The 25,261-nt window shown below is 46.2% G+C and overlaps 2 protein-coding genes across 3 annotated transcripts in view; both read left to right on the plus strand.

Moving 5' to 3' along the window:
• The first annotated feature begins 231 nt into the window (after positions 1-231).
• On the plus strand, positions 232-14,858 carry LOC144146273 (putative phospholipase B-like 2). The gene is made up of 5 exons (XM_077678233.1): positions 232-302; positions 7,667-7,738; positions 9,047-9,190; positions 12,146-12,275; positions 14,084-14,858. Exons 1-5 carry the CDS (start codon positions 232-234, stop codon positions 14,255-14,257), a joined length of 591 nt encoding a protein of 196 aa, XP_077534359.1. The 3' UTR covers positions 14,258-14,858.
• Positions 14,859-15,549: 691 nt separating this feature from the next.
• Positions 15,550-25,261, plus strand: part of LOC144145399 (putative phospholipase B-like 2) — a 58,261-nt gene continuing 48,549 nt past the window's right edge. For both annotated transcript variants that reach the window (XM_077676992.1, XM_077676993.1), the window contains exon 1: positions 15,550-15,725. The gene's annotated coding sequence lies outside the window, so the exon portion shown is untranslated. The remainder of the gene's footprint in view (positions 15,726-25,261) is intronic.

Genomic DNA, 25,261 nt, shown 5'->3' on the forward strand with positions numbered 1-25,261 from the left:
GTAATTATAGCATGCTCATAGCTCGCTGCAGACCTGGAGCTGCAAGGGCGCCTTTTAGGATTCTTTTGATGTTCAGCATGCCATTAGAAACGTCTGCTGTCCTCGCGACTCGGTATTTTATTATACCTTTCATGCCAACAGGCCGTCATGGAGACCACTTTGAATATCCCGAATCCGGAACTGCTTCGCCGCCGTTCTCCCTACGACGGCCCGCTGACTTGGGTACGCAACATGGTTGCCAGCCGACTTGCTTCCAGCGGCCACGAGTGGGCGGCCATTTTCTCCAGGTTCAACAGCGGCACGTGAGCATGGTTTGTCGCTGTGTTCAAATAACCCCGTCTCACAATGTTCGGCCGCGCTGAAGTACAATAATGACAAGCAATGAGGCTTCTGATTCTCCCTAATGCATGCCCTGTAACATTTGGGAAGTATTAATAAGTATTCACTCCGTCTCATATCACCACTTAGGATGCGTCTTACATCAACGGAATTCGTTTCAGTCCCATTCTTTTTGTGATTCACGGGTCACATGAACCGGACAGCTACTGCTGATTCATCTGGCGGTACACAGTTAGAATATAATGATCCTGAAGCTAGTAGGAAAGTTTCGCGACGTCAGACTCAATTCATCTTGAAATTTTCCGCAACACGGGGGCATCGATCCCAATTGTTCTTCCTCAAACTACGAAACTGCTTTTACATGATCTCTAGGCTGCGTTAAACAGGCTCAGCTCTTGCGAAAGTATTACTTTGGCATTAAACCTTCATTCATTAGTGTTTCACGGAATTCAATAAGAATTCTTCAGTTCGTTGTATTTCGAAATATGCTGCGCACAAAGACGAGAGCATAAAATCGCTCTCGAAACAGGTCGACGACGAGGCAATAAAGATCAAGTACTCGGTGGAGGTATACACATTGCAAACATATCGAAAAAGTTGTGACCATAAAAAAATACTAGGAAAGGCACCTTCGTCAGGCAAGCACTAACTAAATATCTACAAAACTGGAAACGAGTTCCGAACAATAGCGTTGACCTCTGACATTTTCTAACTTTCGCTTCTAAAAAAAAAAAAAAACAGAACAATTGCGTACGCTGCTCCAGTGATGATACAGGTAACCGACACATGATTTTAATACGAAAGCATTATGTTCTGCATAAGACGAAAAGATCGGGGTTGTAGGCAGAGGATGACATCAAAAACCCGCGCACCGTCGTCTAACTAAAGAAACCGCAGCTAGGACAGGTATCGAACCTAAGCGAGCGTGGTCGCAGGCAAATTAATTAACCAGTTCTCCGCGCCGACGCGGCAGAAAAACGGCTTTCAAGGCTACTTCAAAAATATGAAATGAAGGGTTCCAAGAAAAAATTGGCCGCGTATCTGCTCCTTTCGTTAAAAATGTCACCACAGGACGATAGTCTTTGTCGACATTTGCCTCCCTTCGCTTTGCCGCTCACCTCTCATGTTGTTCCTGTTGCGTCGCGCTCCTCCCAAGGTAAACACGCTAAAGGTTTGCTCAAGTAAATTTAAATTTAGCGCTTTCCACTGCTCCCAGTCGGGTGCCTCGATGCCAGCGCTGCAGTATAGCACAGACGCGCGTGAATCGAGGCGCCCTACTTCAACGTTTATAGAACCACGTTGCCCTAGTCCGCGTGGGTACGAAGCAGCACGTGGAACCTATCTAGTGGAACCTTCCGTAACTCTTGCCGCTTGATTTCTTAAAATCCCGCCAGAAGCTCTAGTGGCGCGGGCGACAGCAGACGACGGTGGAGTGATTTTTTTCTGCAGTGGATGAACTATTTAATTTCGCAAAAATCAAGAATCTAGGATTTTTTATAAAGGAAGACTGCACATATCACTTATGTATTAAGTTGTTGTGTTATATTTGCGTAACGTCTTGTTCTTGTTCAACAATGTTGACGAGTATGAACATACACCGGACTTAGACGTTTAGATTTGACTGTGAGTATATAAGACTATTGCGCACACCTTGTTTCACTTTGGGCAGATGGCTGAATGGAGTTAGAGGCAGACAGACGGACGGACACAGACAGACACAGACAGACAGACAGACCAAAATTCCTGGATTTGAGTAGCCCAAGAAAGACTATCGTCTTTAAAAAATTAATCGGGGCATTTCAGTCCACTTACAAGCTTTGAATTCAAGAGAATTGTGTCCTTTTATCGAGATACTTAACGGCTACATCGTGTGTTGGTGGGTGCATGGCTTTGCCATAATACGGACTCGCAGCTTCTCATTACGAAGTTCCGGTTAGCGTACGGCGTGATAACCAGTGATGACGAAGGAAGGCAAGTGAAGGAAGAGACTCAAACACGCTGTAGGAATGGAGAGGTGTCGGAAAAGAAAGTGTCAGAAAGGGAAGTGTCGAAAAGGGAAGGCATGCTGCGTTCGCCTTCAGAAACTCAAATAAGCAGACTTAAGTGCCCACTAAATAATTTTGTAGATATTATTTTAATAAAAATGCATGATTACTGCACTGCCAGTACAGCCGGGAATTCTACGTTGAATGTACAATTTACTACTCACTTGTTTTTTGTTACGGGGTAAATGCCCGAAGCGCTGTACAGTTGAGATCGATCTGTCAAGCGATTGAGGGGAAATAAATTACGATGGCTTTCAGTTTGCGATTTGTCATAGATAAAGTTGATGAAACTTTGTCGGATTATAGCTATATTCTAACGGATGGACATGGGGACGTGACAACCCGATCGCAGCTGTTTTACCAAACTTGCTGAGACCGCCGCAATGACTTCGGACTCTGCGAGGTCAGGTTATATGGGTTAAAACGGCGGCTGTAAAATAACTGTGGAATAAAGTGAGTTAAACGTAGACCTGATTTGAGATTAGTCTCAGCAGTCATATGTAGTATGAAATGTTTTAATGCGCTGGTTGCAGAAAATAATTAAGATTTGTTATGAAGCCATATTTTTCTCTTGGAAACATACGTATTGACAGAGCACAAAAATATCCGAGCATTTACACCTGGGGTGAACAAATTAAATTATGAAATCCGTAATAGCAAACAGTTGCGGTGTCCTGTTAATTACCGACTAATACACTTTTGTCGTAAGATGAGTTCGACCGCGAGCTACCGATTCTTCGCTGTTAAAACGTGACGCCGGTTCAGTGGATCGCTGAACCTTACTAAGGCACAGACGACACGGACTGGGGCCTGGAAGGGGGGCGGGGTCGGTGCGGGAGGTCGCATCATTAACAGAAAAACACTAAAAATGAATACGCAGCTAAGATAGCTTTTCATACATCGCCAAAAAAAGTTCGTGAACGAATTTCTGAGAGGGTATTTTATCAGTCTATGACAGCAGCTCCTTCATATGGTACCCCCTAGTGAAAAACGCATGCTGTGTTCCCGCTGGGTGCTCGCATAAAGTCGCTGCGATAGCTCGATAGCTGAGATAGCTGAGAGAGCTGTTAGCCGAGATACCTGAGATATCTCGCTGAGAAAGGCTTTACCGAGCTCGGCAAGAACGAACTACGGTTTATGTACGTGTGTGCGTGTGTCTGTGTTTTACAGCGAAGCTGTTAACCTCTCGTTGGTGGGAAAAGTTCGAGTCATAAACAAAAAACCCAGGCAGGACCCAGCAGCTCTCGCCCAAGTCGCCGAGCGCGTTCGTCAGGCTAATGAGGCATAAAACACAGAGCTCAGTATCCGCGCAAAAAAACACAAAACTAGCATCGAAACTGCATGATGGATGATAGGCACCTGTGAACAATGAAACCGCCGCTCCACTCCCCCCTCCCATGGGTTCCTGGCAAATATTAGGCTTGCAGCTGCTCTCGAAAAGGGGGACTTGACATGCGAACTGCCGGGCACGGCTCCATACGCATTTTTTTGGTTGGGCTGGCCCGCACGTGTAACCAGTTGCTTAAAAGAACATAGGTTATTCGAGTGTGAGTGCATGCGTCCGGCTAGGTATAGGACCCAGTAGTTCTCGCCCAAGACACCGAGCGCATCCGTCAGGCTAATCAGGCATAAAACACAGAGCTCAGTATCCGCGCAAAAAACAGAAAACCAGCATCGAAACTGATTGATGGATGATAGGCAGCTGTGAACAATGAAACCACCGCCCCCCTCCCCCATCACATGGGTTCCTGGCAAATATAAGGCTTGCAGCTGCACTGAAAAAGGGGGGCTTCACATGCAAACTGCCGGGCATGGCCCCATACGCATTTTATTGGTTGGGCTGGCCCGCACGTGTAACTAGTTTTTTAAAAGAACATAAATTATTAGAGAGTGTGAGTACATGCGTCCGGCTAGGTATAGGACCCAGCAGTTCTCGCCCAAGACGCCGAGCGCGTTCGTCAGGCTAATCAGGCATAAAACACAGAACTCAGTATCCGCGCAAAAATCACAAAACGAACATCGAAACTGCATGATGGATGACAGGCACCTGTAAACATTGAAACCACTGCCCCCTCCCCCCCTCCCATGGGTTCCAGGCCAATACAGTCAAACCCGTTTATAGCGAATTGCAATATGCAGCGCGATTAGTTCGATATATGCAATAGTTCGATATAGCCGAACCCGCCTGTAACGAACTTATCGTTACAAGTTCGCAATCCGCGGGAGCCCCCCTCCCCCTCCCGAACTCCCCCATCCCCGCATGCAGACACGAACACAGTTAAGTAGCCATTACCATACCCCCAAAAAATCCGTTTATTGCAAGTAATAAAACTACTTTCCGCCTGAACTGCCTACTTTGCAAAAAAAAAAAAAAAAGCGGTAATTTATGTTTTCACTTTCGTTTTCGCGGCTTCAACTAGCATAGCATTCTCTACACGAAACATTATTTGCACCAGTTCCAGTCCGCGTCCTCCAAAATCTAAGAAGCATTGGCGGAGCCCATTGACGGCCCAAAGCGCTTCATTATAAGCGTCGGACGGCTTTCACTCGCGACATCATCGGGAATGTGGGGGAGCTCTTCCCACAGTTCACCGATGTTGCTGTCTTGGTCCGGAATCGCGGACTGCGCGAGTTCCGTCGAGAGTGTCGAGAGTCCCGCGCGCCGGAAAGAGTTACGGAAAGTGTCGGGCGTCATGTAGCCCCGTGCGAGGCGCAATGTCTAAGTCGCAACTCTTGCTCCGTGGTCGCGGCCAATCAATATCTCAATCGCCGCTCCGAGACCATGCATTTCGGCGTCCATTCTAGGCGCGCAGAGTTCGATATATCGGATGTGAACTTCGTTATAAGGAATATGTTTCCCATGTATTTTCGAAACTGAATTATTTTTGTTCGATATATAGCATAATTTGCTCTATCCGGGTTCGTTATAGCCGGGTTTGACTGTATTAGGCTTGCAGCTGCACTGAAAAATGGGGGCTTGATATGAGAACTGCCGGACACGGCCCCATACGCATTTTATTGGTTGGGCTGGCCCGCACGCGTAACCAGTTGCTTAAAAGAACATAGATTATTCGAGTGTGAGTGCATGCGTCCGGCTAGGTATAGGACCCAGCAGTTCTCGCCCAAAATACTGAGCTCATGCGTCAGGCGAGGCAAGACCCAACATTTGCCCCCAGAGAAGAACAGCGCAAGCGAAAAGCCAGCTGAGATGATGAGGAGCATCCCATACCCTCAACCATCAGCATGTATAATGGCTTACAACAGCTTCGCTGGAGGAGGAGGAGGAGGAGGAGGAGGAGGAGGAGGAGGAGGACGAGGAGGAAAAACTCTATTGTGAGCCTGGTGATGAGGGAGTGGTTGCTCAGTACAGGAGACCATGGGACGACCGTGCGGTCTCAGCCCTGGACACCAGGAGTTGCTGTGCATCCAAGCCGGCGCTGGTCGTCAGGCTCTCTCACAGCTCAGGGAGGGGAAGGGAAGTGGGTTAAGGTGGGAGGGCTGGGTTGTGTGCGCACTTTCGCACCACATTCGCTGGACAGGATGTCGGCCGTAGTTTTTGTTGTTGTTGTTACAACGGAGAGGAGCGTTTGTAACAATAAAAAAACACCTGGGATTATAAGAAAACTGCTCCGTTGTTTTCTGAAATTCCCACGTGTGCAGACTAACCCATGTTGCTGCATTAATTGCACGGCAGGCTTGTACAAGTGGCCTATTTTCATGTTCCCGGATACTTTTGGTGTAGTTGTCGCATGTTCAGCGCACAATACAGTGCACAATACTCTTCACTCCAGCATGCTAAGGCCAAATAGCGTCTTGTTTTGTCTAGGGGCTTTTATTTAAATGAAACGTTCTTTAAGGTGGGCTGAGCTTGTAACATAATTGTCCCGCAAAAAATGGCTATGCGGTAAAGTAAAGCCTGTTCCATGAGATACCGGCAGCAGCAAAATATGCAGCCAAAAACGTGCAGGTTAACGTATTTCCGAATAATACTACTCATAATATAAGGAAGTCGTTCCATATGTTTAGCCTTCATAGGCTAGGCCAGCAAGGCCTCTTCCTGTCGGGATCGACAGGCAGAAGCCTTCCAATGAATTTTTACAGGGACCGCACTTGCTTACAAACAATTCTGGACGATGCAAAATATTCCTGTAGTGTGTTTTCAAAGCGGTGCAACCGGAACGATTTGAAGTTGAGATTTCGCTTTGCCTTCTTCGTACACTCAGTTTTGGGTAAAAACGGCAAGATTCGAAACTAGGTGATTAGTGACACTCGGTATCCACTCTTAAAGCAAGCACGGAGGTTAATGGGCGTTATGCTGTTTCATTCCAATTCCTAGGTACAACAATCAGTGGATGATACTGGACTACAAGTTATTTACTCCCGGCCGAAGTATGAAGCCTGGAACGTTGTGGCTTCTCGAACAGCTGCCGTATGTATGTCGAAGCAGTCCATTCTACACGCTCTGTTTCCAGAGAAGGATGTTGCCCCACTTTATCTCGCATGAAATGTGCGCGTTATTCCTGCTCGAAAGCATTAAAGGGCTAATTACACGAAAACAAATCAGCGTTGGCATTTCCTCTAGCAGCAAAATGGCACCGATATTCCCATTGGCTACGACGCGTTGCATATGGAGTCCTTCGCAAAAAAACAAAAAACAAAAAAAAAAAACTAGCCCGCGTTTCTAGCAGCGCCTGCGCTTGAGAGTAGAGTCCGACAAACAAGGTCGAACAAAGCGTTATTCTTCGCGACATGGTAAGCTTTATTCCTACAGGCAGATCTCTGTTATCAATTACTAATTAATAAATCGTTTTAGTAATATTTATTCCCAATGTCACTGAAATATGTAACTGCGAAATATCTGTACTGCACTTCATTTCCAGGTACGCCCTGGAATTAACCAAAGTTTTCAGAACAATAAAAGATTGCTGTTTTTATTACTCGTTCTTATTATAGCTGTTTAAGATCAGTGTTTAATACAACTGCATGTATCAATATGTTTGGTTCTTTAAGGGGTACAAAAGGACAGAAAACTGATTTATTTGAGGCAAATGAAGAAGTATAGGCAGCAAGAACATTCATGACAAGGCAATTGTTAAAAACTTGAAACCACCGGTGTTAAAAAAATAACACTCAGCACTTGCTTCTAATTTAGCTGGGCGCTTCGAGCATCACGTCGTTGCATTATCGGCCGCCGACTATATATTGCGAGATTTGTAGCTAAAAATTTCCTTCGACACGGAAACCATTTTAAAGCATTTCGTGTTCTCTTTCACGTGCTACAGGGGCAAGGTGACAAGCGATGACATCACCGATCGCTTAAAGAATCAAGGCTTCTGGGCCAGCTACAACGAAGCGTAAGTCGCAACATAGGAATATCTTCACTCTAGTGGAAGTACTTTGTCAGCTAATTTGTTCAATGTTGATTTGAAAATTTGCAAAGCACAAACGAGATCAACGAACAGAAACACCTACTTGCCTTTAGTTACCTGCCCAAATTTGTGGGCAGACCACACGCGACATTTCCCGCGCTAAATAGTCCTCCATTGTCGGCATTTTGGACTTCGAGAGGGGGATGTGTGAATACCAGATGCTATTCGTCCCTGAATTCATGCGCTCAGAGACATTACAGACGGAAGAGAGAGAGAGAGAGAGAGTGAGATAGATAGATAGATAGATAGATAGATAGATAGATAGATAGATAGATAGATAGATAGATAGATAGATAGATAGAGAGAGAGAGAGAGAGAGAGAGAGAGAGAGAGAGAGAGAGAGAGAGAGAGAGAGAGACATCGGATTATTGTTGGATACTCTGAGGACAGAACCTAAATGGGAAACAAAAAGATATCCTAAGTAAAGTGCATAGGAAATACGGGAAACGAATTACTAGAAGGAAAACATTTGACGAAAAAATTAAAGTGAAACACAAATAAAAGAGTGTAGAGAGAGAGAGAGAGAGAGAGAGAGAGAGAGAGAGAGAGAGAGAGAGAGAGAGAGAGAGAGAGAGAGAGAGAGAGAGAGAGAATGAAGTTTTGGTCCGCAGGACCTATTGGTCCAGGTCCTTATTTCAGCCTTCAATTTACCGGGTCCACGTAGTGCTGCAGAATGTTCCTGCGGATAAAAGAGTGGAGAGAGAGAGAGGGTGAAAGCCAAAACAACACCACGGAAAAGTATAAAGGATGGGGGTGGGGGAGTATAGGAGATTGCGGAGGAAGCAATTGGAGCGAAGACAATATATGCAAGAAAGATGCAATAAAGGGCTAAAAACAAAATTGAGAGAAAGGGGGAAGACCAAACAGAGAAAAAGAAAATTATAGACGTCACAACGATAATTAGTATACCTCTACTGCCACGTGCGTGGTTTAGGAACTAAAGAATTTCTCAGAGTCAAGAGTCCAGCATGAAGCGCCCCAAATCTTTCTTTCCAAGGTTGAATCCTCACTAGTGACCCAGGGTTCAAAAACTGACAAAGTTTAAGCCTGCCTTCATCTTACAAATGCAATTTTAAAGCATTTTACACACTGTGGATTAGTAATTACTTGTTACTGAAAAGAGTCACACTGACATTCGGATGTTCTACTGTACGAGATTCAACCACGCGTAAGCGCTTGAGTTGTTTCATACACTGAAGACATGGGCTATAACTTAAACGATCTTTCTTTCAGGTACTTTCGTGACATAGCCGTTCAGACCCGACCTCCAGGAGAAAATCGTCGGAAGAATCACTACCGAGAAGACCCTCGGGCACTGACCGTCTTCTTGCTGCAATCGGAGGTTGTCGACCTGAAAACAACAATTCATTTCATGAGGTGGTATAAGTTTCGCCCTTACCGACGAAGGGATGGTAGCACCGTCCCGTTGTAGTGCAAGACACTGCAATCTGGATAGGTCTTAAGCTGCTCTCACCGTCGCGTGAATAGGAACGGTTCGCTTTACGTGATAGGAGCGCAGTGTAGATCCCACCATGTTTTTTTTCCAAGAGAGAGATCTACACTGAATATATATATATATATATATATATATATATATATATATATATATATATATATATATATATATATATATATATATATATATATATATATACATCAAAGTTTCAGTCCTTATTGCCAGTGCTGTTTGGCGTTTTATCAGTGTTTTATAGTGCCGAATGAGGTATGATTGCCTTTTTTTTATGCAGGGATAAATAATTGAAAATTCAAGTCGAGAAAAAATGCGCCGTTTTTTCCGGAAGCGGGAATCGAACCCCCAACCTCCGCATAACGCGTGCGGTGCTCTACCATTGAGCTAGTTCCGCGGCGACTCCTCTCTCGACTATACCGCGGGGTTTTATATTTACGACTGCTCAGAGCCCGGTCAACTAGCGCCGCCCCTCGACCACCGCGGGAAGACGTAGAACGTCTTTTCCCAGCGGCCGCACGTAACAGCAACAGCGGAGGGTTTAATTCGACGTTTCGACTTGAGACAAGTCTTCTTCGGGAATGATGGCTTCGGAAGAGTGCATACATGTCGAAAGTAAAAGCGGGTTCACGAATGGCCGACGATACCACACACAGACACACGTGAATAACACAAACACGAAGCGGGAATCTTGCTCTGATTAGAAAAAGGAACAAAAAATGAACAAAAAAGTGAGAGAGAGGCGCCAACATAGTAGAAAAAAAAGAGAGGGGGAGGGGAGAAGGAAGAGCATTGAACAGGAATTCAAGTGGTAGAAATGGTAGGGAAGTGGCGGAAACGCGAAAAGCTCAACAGCGCCCGAAAGCGGGGTTGTGGAACAAAGGAGGGAAGACAATATACATGCCACCGCTAGCCGTCAGCATGCAAACGCCAAGACGCTCAAAGGGATCGAATATCCGTTGATTTAAAGCGAGTGTCCTGCCATTTGTTCGAAAAGTGCGAAAAAGGCATTTTACAGCCCGTTTATTGTCCCGTTCCGGGAGGACGTTTTGTGTACCTGCAGAAGGCAAGAGTCAATGGTCCGCGCCTGTTCCACTGTTTCCCCGCCGTACGGACGCCTTCCCAGAACGGGACTCTAGACCGAGTTTTCCGGTCTGTTTATTTGGTCCATGCCATTCAGGTATCACATATAGCCGGTGGCGTACTCCCCTCCCCGGTGACTTAAACATCCGTATCGATTAACCGAACTTGAAGGTCCAGATAGGACCTGCGGAACGCGGCTTCCCAGTTCTCCTCCGAGGTGAGTAGTGGGAACGTATTTTGTAGGCATGCCCATATGATGTGAGGAAGAGTGGTGTGATCTACGCACAGGTGACAGGCCGCGGTTGGGTACAGACTTGGGTGTATATGTGTCAGACGGGCTGGGTTGGAGAAGGTGTTTGTTTGTATTAAACGCCAAATGCGCGCTTTGTTACCCAATCACTGGTCCGCCGGTGCGTAGATCCGGCGGGAGAGGCGGTAGTGTGTGGTGATGTCATAGAATGTGACCAGGCGATCCCTCGCCCACCACGCCCTGTGCTAGGGATACAGATTAGGCTATACGCGGATTGAAAGCCGTCTGGCGAGTTTATGGGCCGTCTCAGTTCCCTCGAGGCGGGAGTGCGCGGGTTCCCAGGTCAGGAATATTGTCTCGTCTGGGGATACCGATCGAAACGTTTCCAGAATGTTGAGTGCCAATCGTGATAATCTGCCTGTGGCAAAATTTTGGATTGCAGTCTTTGAATCTGAAATGATTGTCTGGGGAAGGGGGGTGGGATTTTGTAGGAAGGCAAACGCTAAGGCCGCCTCTTCCGCAGTTTCTGGGCGGGTGGCTCCTATAGTCGGCCAATTTTTTTGGAGAGGCTTCCTTTAGCCTGTATTCAATATCAAGGCACGCATGCAGGCAACCATGAGAGGACGCTGTCACTGGTTACGTCGGGCTCCGCGGGATGATGGTACTTGTTCGTGATAAGCGCATGATATTGGCTGGGCATTCCATGCTGTAGCAAGCCGAACGCAAAGTAATGCCTCGACTCCAATGTGAGTGCGATTAACTACAGCTCTGTTGACACCACCGTTTAAAATCGGGTTGAAACGTTGCAGACGACGCACGCCGGTGTTAGTTTTGTCTTCGGCGTGCGGCCGCAGTGGCACAAGCCGCGCCATGTCCGTGGTGCTTCGGCCATGTCCGTGACAATTTCAGTGCTGCCAAGGGAAGAAATTGACAGCTAAACTTTTCACTGAATACCACGTATAGCAACCGCGTATACGTCCTGGTGTCTGTACTCTGCTGCATCTACATACCTGGTGTTTGTGTTATTTCTGTGGAATTACGTTACCCTGCAGAAGTACTGGCATCTCTCGCATCTCTCTTCGGCATCTCTCGCATTCTCTGACTGCACACTTCAGAAGCACGTAGCTATTCGTGCAAAGGTTCGGTAATTATTGTCATGGGAAAGAACCCAGCTAGGCCTGACCAGTTGTTTAAGAAAGCATGCCTATAGGGCACTAAGACATCTATAGCGGTTCCTGTGTACCCTTAGTGTGCAGAATAACTCCCATGGGTTCCGTTTTCTGGCCTCCCTTTGGAAAGCTGGGCCTCCTGTGGAACTCATACTCTGAATATATATTCCCTGTAAGAACTCAAGATGACCGTATAAAGCGGGATAACGGAAGAGGCTTCATTGCGTGCCAGTTAAAAACGAATCCGCCAGTCGCACATATGGCTGCATGAATAAAGTGACAGCACAAATACCATGCCCTTTCGAGCTCCATTTACCAGAAATGCTGACCTGCATTGACATTGATTTTGCATCGTATTAAAGGTACAACATGCTGGGTGGCTGGCCTCTGGAATCGGATAACTGCAGCGTACTGACACGTACACATTACGCATCGATGTCTCCTCGCTTGGACATAAGTCGGTTAACTGCGACTGGGGCAACGGATATGAAGGTAAGTTAACATGCTTATCTGTAGTACCGATAAGCTGCGTATTTGGTACCTCCAGCGAAGGTACAGATCGCCTTAACTGGCGTGAATCATCATTGGTATCGTTGATAGTATGAAGGTAAGTTAACAACATCCTTATCTGTAGTACCAATAACCTGAGTATTTGCTACCTCCAGCGGAGGTACAGCTGTCCTTAACTGGCGGGCATTGTCATTGGTATCATTGATAGTATTTCGCCAGCCTGAACACAAAACAATTGTGTTATTCTACGCACATTAGTAATGTGAAGGTTCTGAAAGGCCAATCGTGTCTGGCGAGTAATTTGTCGCGGTTAGAAGGACTGAAAGAAGTCACCGTATTAAACGATGTGTTAATTTTCATTCTGAAAATTTGTGGAGACGAAATGGTCTAATTTTTTCGGGGCCGTCCATTTGCTCCTTGAGATACCGAGTATCTTAAATGCGAAATATGTACAGCTCCTCTGCGCGGCTTTGTTCCTTTTTTTTTTTTTTCTATGCCCATGTTCAGGTGTGCACGTATTGCAAGGCTTAGGAAAGAGGAAGCAATAGGCACGGATTTTCAAAAACCTCTTTTTTTTTCTTTTACAACGCATGCACAGATCATATCTACAACAAAAAAATCTCAGGTCAGCCCACAAAGTGAACCCGTATATCGCAGTGACCTGCTTTCTCCCATTTCTCCGGCATTGTGTATCTTACTTGATTATTTGTGTAGTTGCTTCTATAGCGCACCAGTGGCAGCAGCTCCACTTAATTTTGCACGCATAGAACGATTCCTCATGCAGCGCCATACAACAATGATCCTGAGTGTTGCCTAGCAATGAGCTTTCTTGCTCGCACGGCATTTTTTCCATGTGTGGCCTTGGTTGAGGGGATCCAAATTCTTCCAAGAAGTTTGCCCGGCAACGGCATGGGTAGTCTGAAAATAATGTTCCCGTGCTCTAGGCGAGCCTAAAACACCGTTGTATACCCGCGACACGAATCTTAAACGTAATGGCATGTACACTCACGTACAATATTTGTTTGCTGACCATGATGGCATTTTCACTTCCAGCTGCAACAACTCAACTGTGTCAAAGAGTTGTTTAAACAAAAGTGACAAATCAAAAGGAGAGCAGTCGCTGTTTGTATTCGAACATTCTATTAATGTTTGTTTTTTCATGCGCGGCTAAATTCGTCCATATTTTCGTAGTTTACTCTATTTAAGCTAAGAGCAGCACCTGCCATCACATTGTTATATTATAGCGCAACTGGCAGTCTTTAGGTTCCCCCAATGTGCTTCTTTTAGGCGCGGAGTGCCTTAGGATCCCACAATGTCCGTCCGCGTCCGTGCGCATAGCATTCAATTACAAAAAGTAGCACAGGCACTGGCACTGGCAGGATTCGAGCCTGTGTCTGGTAGACCAGACAGAGTAAGTGTCAGTCATCTTACCCACTGGGCTACGACCGTTAGGTAGTACTCCTGAGTCAAATGAACGCCTCACTCCCTCGCCTGTAACGGTGCGGAGTACTTTAAGACCTCCCAATGTCCGTCAGCGTCCGTCCGTGCGTACACCACCATCAAGGGTAAATCAAGCAAAATTTGATTTGAGCCTTGAGTTGCACTTTCATTTAGGGAATAATCAAGGTGCAACTCACGGCTCAAACCGAATGACGGTCGGGGCACAAATCGGATGTCACTCGGGGAGCAACTTGGAGCTCATTTTGAGTCACCGTACTCCACACCCTCGCCATCATCACGGAGTGGAGATGCTGCCATTTTCTCTTCTTCATTTTATCCCGGTCACGCAGGTCACCAGCTACAGCCTGTTCCAATCATTGGAGTTCATCGGCATAGCCGGACCGACATCCCAAGGTGTTGAACCATTCGTGTGGAGCCGCAGTCCCTTTTCCTCGTACCAACACTTCGGTCAGCCGGACGTGTGGGACTTCGGCCCAGTGCACCATCAATGGGGCCAGTGCTGATGACAGACTTTGCCTTCGATTCATTGTTTCGACTTCGTGACAGTGTCAGCGCGCTAATCGATACGATGTCGGGAATAAGGGCACATTTGATAATCCCCATCACATTTATGAAGTAATCAAGATTTATTTTTTAGTTTCCGGCATTTAAAAATGGTTTGACACCAAAGGCCTCCAGGGGCAAAGAGATTGCAGGTTACAATTGTCTCAAATTTTGGAACATAAGCCGTTCTGGGCCGACAGTGTTGCAACTTTAACACGACGCGAACCACTTAGATTTGCCGGACACTCTTGTGCCTATTTTTCAGCTTTGACGTGACGTTCACGTCATGTTATGCCTTGCCCCTGTGTCAGCATGTCTGTGGCAGAGCTGCATACTTTCGAAGCTGCCTTAATTTGAAGACCTTTTAGCCTTAATAGGCTAAACTTCAAAGTGTAGGGAATAGGCAATAGTTCGTGCACTTACCGTAAATAACAGATATGTTCTGTCTCGTTAATAACAGATTCAGGTTGATGAAGTCTTTTTGAGGAATTCATGAGCGAAATGTTTTTTTTTTTTTACAGCAGAAAGAAATGCCAATAGGAAACGGACAACCAGAACTGTAAGCGGACGTAACTTGCATGACGTAGCGTTACTTGGGGGGACGGTATGCAGATTTTCGTTAGCAAAAAACTGTACTCCTCAAGTGGATAAAAAATAAATGTGATATACAGTATTACCTCGTTAACACGAACTCGTATATCTCGAAAAATCGCGTAAGCCGAAATTTTCCGCGGCACCGAACCATTTCCTGTATATCCCATGTATTTGTTGCACTTATTCCGAAGTGTCTTCGGTCCAAACTGTGGTTATCTCGAAATCTTGACTGAGAGTGAAATGAAAATTTCGCCGCCGCAGACCGTTTCACAAGATTGATGCTGCCACGCCCAAGTCATTCAATTTTTTTTTCTCGCTTAGCCGCGCCTACCCCAAAGCCGAAGTTTTTCCCCCGAACAGTGAAGTCTGAGATGAGAGGCATATCAACTTCGTCAAGCGACCCTGTGGCGCATCATGTGAAGATAGAGACATGCGCAGAAGTACAGCAGGATGTGTCCGTGAGAGGAGAACTTAAGGACGCCGAAATCGTTGAAGTGGCCGCAAAAGGAGAGGACGGCGAAGACGAGGGTGACGACGACGAACCTCCTCGAGAGGTGCGACATCTTCAGAAGCGAGGAATTCGCTCCGCTTGCTGCGAGATAAGGTTGAGTGCAGCGGCGGGGAATATCGGCTCATGCAATGCGTCAGGAAGCAAGAGGTCTTTTTACAAGGCCCGAGTGCGACTACGAAGCAGACCAGCATTACGCAGTTCTTTTCTGCTAAGTAAAACTGCAGTGCCTCAAAACCCAGCCGGTGAACGTCTATTGTATATATATTTTTTTCTCTTTCAAACCTTCATGAAAAGCAAGATTGCAAGCTGCCGCTGAAGAGCTGGTAAGTAGTAGCGCTTTTTTTCGCAAAGAACTCGATATTTCACGGCAATTCACGCTACTTTGCTTATCTCGAAAATCCGCTTATCTCGAAATATTTCCCGGCTTTTACAACTTCGAGTTAGCCGAATATTTCTGTGTTAGTATTCCTAGTATTATCTTTTTTTTCGAAGTGCCGTTTTGAGATGTGACACGCGGTGAGCGCTTTCCTCTAATTTTAACACGCTAACACTCCCGTTGTTCAGCTTCGTCGTGATGCACCCGATTTTGTAATCCATGCCACCAACAAAGCGAATTCGGCGAGTGACGCCGCCGTGGTGTTGCAACCGAACTAAGTCGGGACTGGATTCAGGTCCCGCCCGCCCGCAGTCCCCCAACTACGAAGCTATAATGCCGGTAGTTAAGCAGTCGGGGACGAATTTGTGGATGGCTACAGATATTTGTTTCAACCTCCTTGCAAATAATCCGTCAGATCGTAGAAGTAGAAGAAATTTTCACGAGTTTTCGCGCAAGACCGAGAGGGATAGATAGACAGATAGATAGATAGATAGATAGATAGATAGATAGATAGATAGATAGATAGATAGATAGATAGATAGATAGACAGACAGACAGACAGACAGACAGACAGACAGACAGACAGACAGACAGACAGACAGACAGACAGACAGATAGATAGATAGATAGATAGATAGATAGATAGATAGATAGATAGATAGATAGATAGATAGATAGATAGATAGATAGATAGATAGACAGACAGACAGACAGACAGACAGACAGACAGACAGACAGACAGACAGACAGATAGATAGATAGATAGATAGATAGATAGATAGATAGATAGATAGATAGATAGATAGATAGATAGATAGATAGATAGATAGATAGATAGATAGATAGATAGATAGATAGATAGATAGATAGATAGATAGTCTCACGCCGTTTAATACAATTAGTTAATAGGCACAGTTTGCAAGATCGAAACCTGACTTAGATCTCAAACTTATACGTCTTATCAATTAGGATGCACATTTTGGGTAGAGTAGTTTTAACTGAGCACCCTTTTCAAGAGCAGCACAGTCAAAATAAAAGTCTGTGCGTGTGTGCATGTGCCTTTCGTAGAGACGAATGCCGTCACCACTCACGGAAAATAAAACGTGTTCATATAATTCACCATAATTCTGTTCCACCTATGTGTCGTGTGCTACAAAACTTGGCTGGTAATACACATTTACAGAGTGGAATGGCTCATGATTTTTATTCGCGCGACATGCTGATGTTCACTAAGTGCTCATTGCTCAAGATATTTCCTTGGAATGACACCTCATATTTATGCTTGAAGGAAAGCCCCGGAACGCCTCCAAACAGTGGCTGAGCGTTTACGAAAGGGCCGCTTTTCTTATGAGCGAGGTGCCAACAAAGCACAAGTTGGGCTGCCGGTGCACGTAGGCCTCAAGCTTCAATTGCGGCAATCAGTTATCGCGGGGCTGTGTTACACTGTCAGCTGTTGGTCCCCTTCTTTTCACTTGGAGGAATCGCTCGTATTCCTAATCATCAGCAGCGAGAAGCGACAGGAGACGCTGGACATTTCTCTCTCTCTCTCTCTCTCTCTCTCTCTCTCTCTCTCTCTCTCTCTCTCTCTCTCTCTCTCTCTCTCTCTCTCTCAGAACGAAGTGTGCTGACGTGACCAGAGTAGTTAGTCGGAGTTAAATGCACTTTGAGTTGATCGAACACGTTTGCACTGCAAGTTCTCACATACCCTGACTGCCGCGGACTGAATCCTTACATTTGCGGCAGCTGTTTTGCGCAGGATTCGCATTACGTATTGCGTAACACAAACGTTAAAACATAGGGAACTGCGCATGAAATTGAATGCGAAGGCACCCCATTGCGCAAAAATTCACGCCCGGCATCGGCGGTATAGACGGTATTCGTTGAAAAGTTTAGCGGTCAATTTCTTCGCTTGGCAACACTGGAAACGGCCACAGACATGGCCGATGCGCCACGGACACGGCGCAGCCTGGCCAACGCGGCCGCACGCCGAAGAAAAAAAAGACACCGGCGTGCGTCATCTGCTCCGTTCCAATCCGATTCTAAAGTGTGGCGCCAACAGAGATGTTATTAATCGCACTCACAGTGGACTCGACGCAATACTTTGTGTTCGGCGACGAGTTCGTAACGTGAAACACAGTCATGTGTTTCACAGTCGTGCTTAGCACGGACAAGTGCCGTCATCCCGCGGAGCCCGGCGTAACGAGTGACGGCACACTCACACAGTTGCATCTAGGAGAAGAGGGGTGCCTGATCTGGGGGCCGTGCGCACAACGTCGCCTAGCAACAGACGCTTGGCCACAGATATGGCGGCGCACTCGCATGTTTGCCTGCATGGATTCCACGCCATTGAATACCGAGGATACCGAGCGAGGTTGCAAGGAATAGCGGACCGCGCAATAGGAAAGCAGTAAAGAAAATAGGATTCGGTAAATTTTGTGTTTGATATGGAGCCGGATCCCATTGAATACGAGTCCAACACACTTTCCCTGCCACGAAAGCTAACTAAAGGGACCCAGTGAATGCGCGGTTTCCTTTTCTAGAGACATGTACAGAGGCCTAGAAGAGTAATTTGAGCGCGCTAATTTCAGAAGTAAGAAAGCTCGTTTCAGCCAATAGCATGCATGTAGGGGGAGTGATCATAACGATGGTAAGGAGAGGACACGGTGGCACCACTGGAAGCCTAGAAGAGTAATGTCAGCATGTAAATTACAAAAGCAGCAAAGCACGTTTACGCTAACAGCGTATATGTAGCTAGGGCTAACAATGGCGATTCGCCGCGCCGCTTACTGATAGTAAACGAGGAAACAAGAAAACGACGCAATGTGAAAACGATCGGGTCGATGGTAACGATACGACACAATCGCACCACTGGACACGTTTCTCAATCGGTGCTGTCTCTCCTACGATGGACAAACAAGCGTCTACCTCAGCGGCAGCCATGCAACGTGGTCACCCACTGCAATACGCCTCGGTAGAACCAAGGGAACAAAACTATTCCCCACGCCGAGCGAAAAGGCAGGCGCTTGCTCCTGCTAAAACCCTCCCAGAGGTCCAGCTTGCTCCAGATTTTTCTGCCTGGAGGTGACACTTACAAATTATTCGTGAAGGTTCTACGCAAAATAAATTACTGAAAAGCCCTCTTTAACATTGAAGCAACCTCGGCCTATACCCTATCGCAATTTTCTGACTACTGCCTCTGCTTTATCGGCCAAACTGGAATTACACGCGGGAGTGTACAGCATTGGAGTGTGTGCGAGCCAACATTTTTGACGGATGATGATTAAATTGGGATCAATGTCGTGTGCCCTTCAGTGTAGATTGTATTTGACACCTCTGATAAAAATCAGCGAACCTTGTTCCCTTTTAGGTAAAGGTGACCGTATGCGACAGGCGCATGCAACGTTGCCTTGCTTCCTTTTTTTTTATGCGTAGTATCCTTTGCCGAGCGCCCCCAACCCCAAACCTCAGCCGTGTAATGCCGTGTACAAAATGCGGTGCAAAATGCGGTAGCGGAGTTGCAATAGCGTAAATGGAGATAGCTGGACGAACGGAATTTAAAAAAAAAGAAAGAAAAATAAAATAAAATATAAAAAAATGGTAAAAGTCCAATTACGAATCCAAAACTGTGCATCTGATAGACGCCCTCATACAACAAAGACAAAATTAAGGAAGCGCCAAAACGTACGTCGTAAATACAAATAAAGTAATTATGACAGCGGACCAATCGTAAAACGCCATCATTTCCACGAAAATAAAAAAAATTAGCGTGGTTAAGATATTTATTTGCTATAATATGGTTTATGGGGGTAATTGGCGGAATAGAATTTAAAAAACAAAAAAATAGACAAAACCCACAAATTTATATAAAAAAACGATCGGAATCGAAAATATGTATTTTATACATTACCCTCACAAAACTAGGACAAAAATAAAGAACAGGCGAAAAGTGCTACGGAAACTCGAATAAGGAAGTTGTGAAAAAGCACCAGCCTCGTATTTGGGCGAAAATACATTGACTAAATTAAGGCACTTAGTTGTTATATTAGTAGTGAAAATGAGTATACGGGGGATAAGAAACAAAGAGAAAATTTAAAACAATTGAATAACTCAATGTATCTGGTCACTCACAGAGAAATCTTGTTATAAAAAATCTCACAATGAAGACAAGAGGCGTAAGAATTCTCCGCATTAGTAGAGAATTCTCGACTTTCTTCTGCACATTTATGCACATTTTTTGTCATTGTGTGCGTTCACGTAAGCGTACGTGCACACTAACCGAAAACACGCGCAAGAGCAGAAAGAGAGAGGCAAGGTCGAAAACGCACGAATAACAACACCTCTTCCTACATGTGCGCGAATGAATCACACACCTACAGAACATGACACATCCATACGAACAAAAACACGCGGTCTCTTGCTGCGTGGCGTAGATACCATGTGTACTTTCCTATACCCCGTGGGGCAGTATATGGAAGCAGAAATGATATCCGACGAGCCCTCGGGAGGCACCCGACTTCCGGAAGCGCCCAGCTTTAAGCCTAATAGTACAGGGAAATTGAAAGCAGTGGATGCATTACATGTAGGTGAGAAAGTTTATGTGGAAAAAGCTAAGGCGAAATCGAGAATAAATCTGAACAAAATAAGGCAGACTAGCACCGAAGTACAACAGAAGGTAAACATTTTTTTACCTACGAAGGAACGGTTACTTCTAAGCCCGCTGTGCAAAACCCCTCCCTTACAAAGGACAGGACACTAAATATCCCCGTCACACCACCATCTCGCTGCGGGCGTTAGGAGAAAGACCAGCTTCATCTCAGCTCACAAAGTTACTATGAACATGGGGTGTACGTTTAGTTTGCGTAGAAGAGCAGGCAGTTTATTGTATTAATTGGTTAGTTACTCGGTTCATTTTTATGTGCAGCCACGCAGTTTATTGACCGCTAGCTTACACAAATAAAGAATGCCTATGCTATGTTTCTCGTCTTCCACTCTCTCCGTTGGAAAAATCCATTCAAATCCCGGAACGGAGCCCGCAATGCAGCCCGTAGTAAATCAACGCTTTACCAAGTGAACCGCGATGGTGGGTGGCGCTTTCGCTTCCATCTCGCGGGTGGCTGAAGACTAGCTAAAGCAGGATGGAGCGATTACGTGACCCTGCCATATCTGCGCAGAATATCTAGGACTTCAATTCGTAAGCATCATATCGACATTCATCAACCCGAGCAGTGTCATTCCTTGTATGCCTAAATGCTGCGGGATAGGGGCAGTTACCAGTAATTGTTGTAACAGTGGGAAGGTAGATCATTCTAAAAAAAAGATAAAAACCGAAAATAACTAGCGAAAGTATTACCGAAGGAGGCCAAAAGTTGCTCAATTGTTCTACTGATAACCAAATCTCGCTTCTTCGCTGTTGAAAGCCAAATACGGCAACGATTAGTCATCACGGAGAACTAAATAAACACAAACCAAATCGCAAGGTATACCATTCATGACGATTCTAGCCGTTTCACTCGATTAACAAAGAATAAATATAAATTGAATTTGTATTTATATACTCATGTGTGTGCGTGTGGTTGTGGACTCGGCATCCCTGGTCATCCCGTCTAGCATAGCAGGATGACTCATTAATATCATTTGTAATGAAATTACAGACGCTGCTACCACCTCGGTTATTTCAGGACAAAATAGAGTGCCAATTATGACCCCTGAACAAAATGTAGGCACAGCTATGTAAATAAAAAACGTCATGTATCGTCTCAACAGCGCGTTCATGCCATTGATACAGAACCCTAAGCAAAGAGAGAGAGAGAGAGAGAGAGAGAGAGAGAGAGAGAGAGAGAGAGAGAGAGAGAGAGAGAGAGAGAGAGAGAGAGAGAGAGAGAGAGAGAGAGAGAGAGAGAGCTCTTTAATGTGGGCTGGAGAGGTCAGCTCTGCTAGCGGCAGTGCTTGCTACGCCAGATGGGGATGATTACAATGCAGTGAAGTGAATGTGAGAAATTGGGAAAGCAGCAATAGAGAGAAAACAAAAGTTAAATAAAAATGGCACGCAATGTAGTGCAAGGAAAAAACTCAAAATAAAGTTAAGCAAAAGACAAGAAAAATTGAGCGAATGGAGCCCAGGAACGCAGAGCGCCTTACCAGGAAAAGGAATCAAAGCGTACACAACGACGCAAACGCGTACAGACGTAGCCATGCACACAATGGAAAAATTATTACAAAGTTTTGTCCAGTCCTGAATCTCGCAGAAAACGCAGAAGAATCTTCGTCCCTAAATATGAGTCATTGTTGTTGTCCCAGGGTCCAAGAAAGTGACACAACTGAAGGCTTGCTCCGCGTCGAACACGAGACAGGCAGCTCGCCGCTGTAACTCGCGCAGCGGAAAATCGCGGGCATATGCACAACAAGTGCTCGGTAGTCTCGCGCACAGCGCACGTGGGGCACAGTGGTGAATCCTCCCACCCTATTCTGAACTTGAAGCTTCGGGTGTAAGCCACGTTGAGACGCAAACGATGCAGTACACCTTCAGACGCTTTGCTTAGGTCGGGTGGAACACGGAATTTACAGAAAGGGTCAATTCCATGTAGAGGTGGATATCCGCTGCGAGGGTGCTGCCACTTCAACACTTGCTCTCTCCAACCAGTTCGATAGATAAGGGCACAACCATCCTCTCGAGAGAAAGGAAGCTGTGCCGTGTTACGCAGAGAGAGGCCAGCGCTGGCGGCCGGCGCAGATATTATATTTCCTTCTATTCCCGAATGACCAGGAAGCCATTGAAGTACAATGTAGTGGCCCGCGCGCACTACCGCTGTGTGGATTTCACTAATTTCACACACAAGCTGACTGCAATGGTTGGACAGCCTTTTTAGAGCTTGCAAAGCACCCCGTGAGTCTAAGAAGATCACCCATCGTCGAGCTTGATGTGCACCAATGAAATGAAGGGCAGCCCTTACAGCCGCTAGCTCAGTAGCGGTGGATGATGTTTTATGGCTCAGTTTTTTCCTGATTGTGCACTGGACCGACGGAATCCACACGCCAATGGCAGATGATTCTTCGGTCACTGAGCCATCCGCATAAACGTGGGTGTGGCTTGCGTATGCGGTAAATAAATACTCAAGTGTGAAAAACTTCAGTGCAGGTGCGGGCATGGACGTCTTTTTGCTTATTCCGGGAATTGTCGTTATTATATTTCATGGTGCAAGTATCCACAGTGGCAATGCTGGCTTCACAGGTCGCTGGAAATTTGCTGGAAGCAAGTCTTTTACATTGGATGTAGTGGTGGCTGCCAGATGATGCGTATGGCACCGAGTGACGTGACGTAGTGACGTTCGAAGGCACTCTTGATGTTGAAGCACTGACGCAGAGAGGCACCGAGCTTCCCGCAGTGTTCCAATTGTCGACGTGCATTTGGGAATACCCAGGCACACGCGTAGAGCTCTCGCCAGCACTGAATCGATGACCTTCAAATTTGTAGAAGACAGTTGATCCAGGGCCGGGAGGCTATAGCGTAAAAGGCCGAGAAAGAGTGCTTGATAGACTCCAAGAAGAGAGGACACGGAGCATCCCCAAGATTGTCCACTCAGCATGCGCAAGATGCGCACAAAAGACAAAAGCCTCTCTTTCAACTGCCGAATATGGGGAGTCCAAGACATCGAGCGGTCAAAGACGACGCCGAGAAATTTGTGGCATTTGACATAGGGTATCCGCGTACCTTCTACACTGAGCGTATATCGTGAGACGTCACGCCGAGTGAAGGCAATCGCTGCACACTTCTGAGGGGAAAAGATCAACCCGCAGCATCTCAGGTACTTTCGCATCGCGAGGATCGCTCTCTGAAGTACGGCACGAATGTTTCGGTGGTTTTTGCCTGAGGCCCAGATGCAGATGTCATCCGCGTACAGCGAAATGTTGACGCCATGGGGAAAAACCGTTGGCAGGTGTATAAGGCATATGCTGAAAAGAGTCGGACTCAAGACGCCGCCTTGAGGAACTCCATGTGTGACAGGATGCTCGGTCGTTGCGCCATCACTGGTGACCATATAGACGTACCGATGTTGTAGGTAATCGCAAAGCCACTGGAACATACGTCCTCGCAGCCCTACGAACGTCATCTCTCTTTGGATAGCTTCGTGTGCCACGCTGTCAAACGCTGCCTTGACGTCCAAAAAGACAGCTATAGTGATGTTTCCAGCTGCTTTTTGTTGCGAGATATCCATCGCCAGGGAAAGTATGTTATCCGTACTGCTTCGTCCTCTCCTGAACCCAGACATCTGCGATGGATAAACACCTCGATTTTCAAGGTCCCAAGCAAGCCGTTCTAACACCATCTTCTCCATCACCTTGCCAATACAACTTAAAAGTGCAAATGAATCTATATCGGTTGCCGGCTTGCCTGGTTTAAGGACCGCAACGATCCGGGCGACTTTCCAGCTGGCCTCAAGGCGCCCTCTCTGCCACGATTCGTTGTACACGGAGAGGAGCTGATGAAGAGCTTTTGGGCCCAAGTGGCGTAGAGCCAAATACGTGGTGCCATCAGCGCCAGGGGAAGAAGACAAATTGAGATTATTCAACGCCCTGGTGAGTTCTTCAATGGTGAAAGGTTCGTCCATCAGTGTCGCATTTGTGGTGGAGTGACAAAACACGGACACCTCCGAGATCACAACGTTGCAGGGAGGAGTGGTGATCTTCATGCAAAATTCTTCTGCAACACTCACTTCACTAACGCCCTTCTGAAGAGCAACCGTCGAGAACGGGTGAAGTGGACTTGACGGGGTTCTTAAGGTGCGAAAAATTTGCCATATACGTGTTAGTGGCTTTCGTGGATCCAGCCGAGAGCAGAACTGGCTCCAGCGCAGTTTAGCGAGCTTGCGGATGTGCTTTTGGACATGTTTCTGCGCACGTCTAGCAGCTCGTATGTCGTCCGGAGACGACGTCTTGCGTGCTCGCCGCTCTGCTCTCCTGCGGAGGGCGCGAAGGCGCTCGTACTCACTGTCTATTGCTGATACTTCTTTGGGAAGCAAATAACGTCTCTCGGACGCAGCCCTCGCGTTAGAGATAGCATTAGCAAACTCGTCATGTGTAGTAAAAGTCGCACTGCCATCCTCCAGGATACCTCTAAACTTCTCCCAATTCGTGCTGTACGCTGTGAGTTTTTGCGGACCACCACCAATTCCCTTAATTACAGTGTAAGTTGGAAGATGGTCACTGCCGAAGATTTCCACATCAGCAAACCACGACGCGGATGTCCCCAGGGAGTCAACTACACAGAACCCATGCGCAGAACCATAAACATACCGAACCATACACACGATAAAACAAAAAAAAATGTTTGCCGATCCCTCGCTGCTTCTCCACATTCAAGAACTAGCAAATAGTAAATTCAGCTGCCCCGAACAACGTAAAAAAAAACTAGATGAATAGCAGTCTAGGAAGCAAATAAGGCCAGTTTTGTTAGTGGACTCATACCAACTCATTCCAAATTTCTGG

Source organism: Haemaphysalis longicornis, unplaced genomic scaffold (assembly GCF_048455015.1).
Source record: "Haemaphysalis longicornis isolate Haplotype H1 unplaced genomic scaffold, Haemaphysalis longicornis Haplotype H1 scaffold_7, whole genome shotgun sequence".
In the NCBI taxonomy this organism is placed as follows: domain Eukaryota; kingdom Metazoa; phylum Arthropoda; class Arachnida; order Ixodida; family Ixodidae; genus Haemaphysalis; species Haemaphysalis longicornis.

Coding starts and splice junctions, on each gene's coding strand:
- LOC144146273 (XM_077678233.1), top strand. CDS start 232: ATGGTTGCCAGCCGACTTGCTTCCAGCGGCCACGAGTGGGCGGCCATT. Junction 303..7,666: donor TCCAGGTTCAACAGCGGCAC/GTGAGCATGGTT, acceptor CACGTGCTACAG/GGGCAAGGTGACAAGCGATG. Junction 9,191..12,145: donor ACAACAATTCATTTCATGAG/GTGGTATAAGTT, acceptor ATCGTATTAAAG/GTACAACATGCTGGGTGGCT.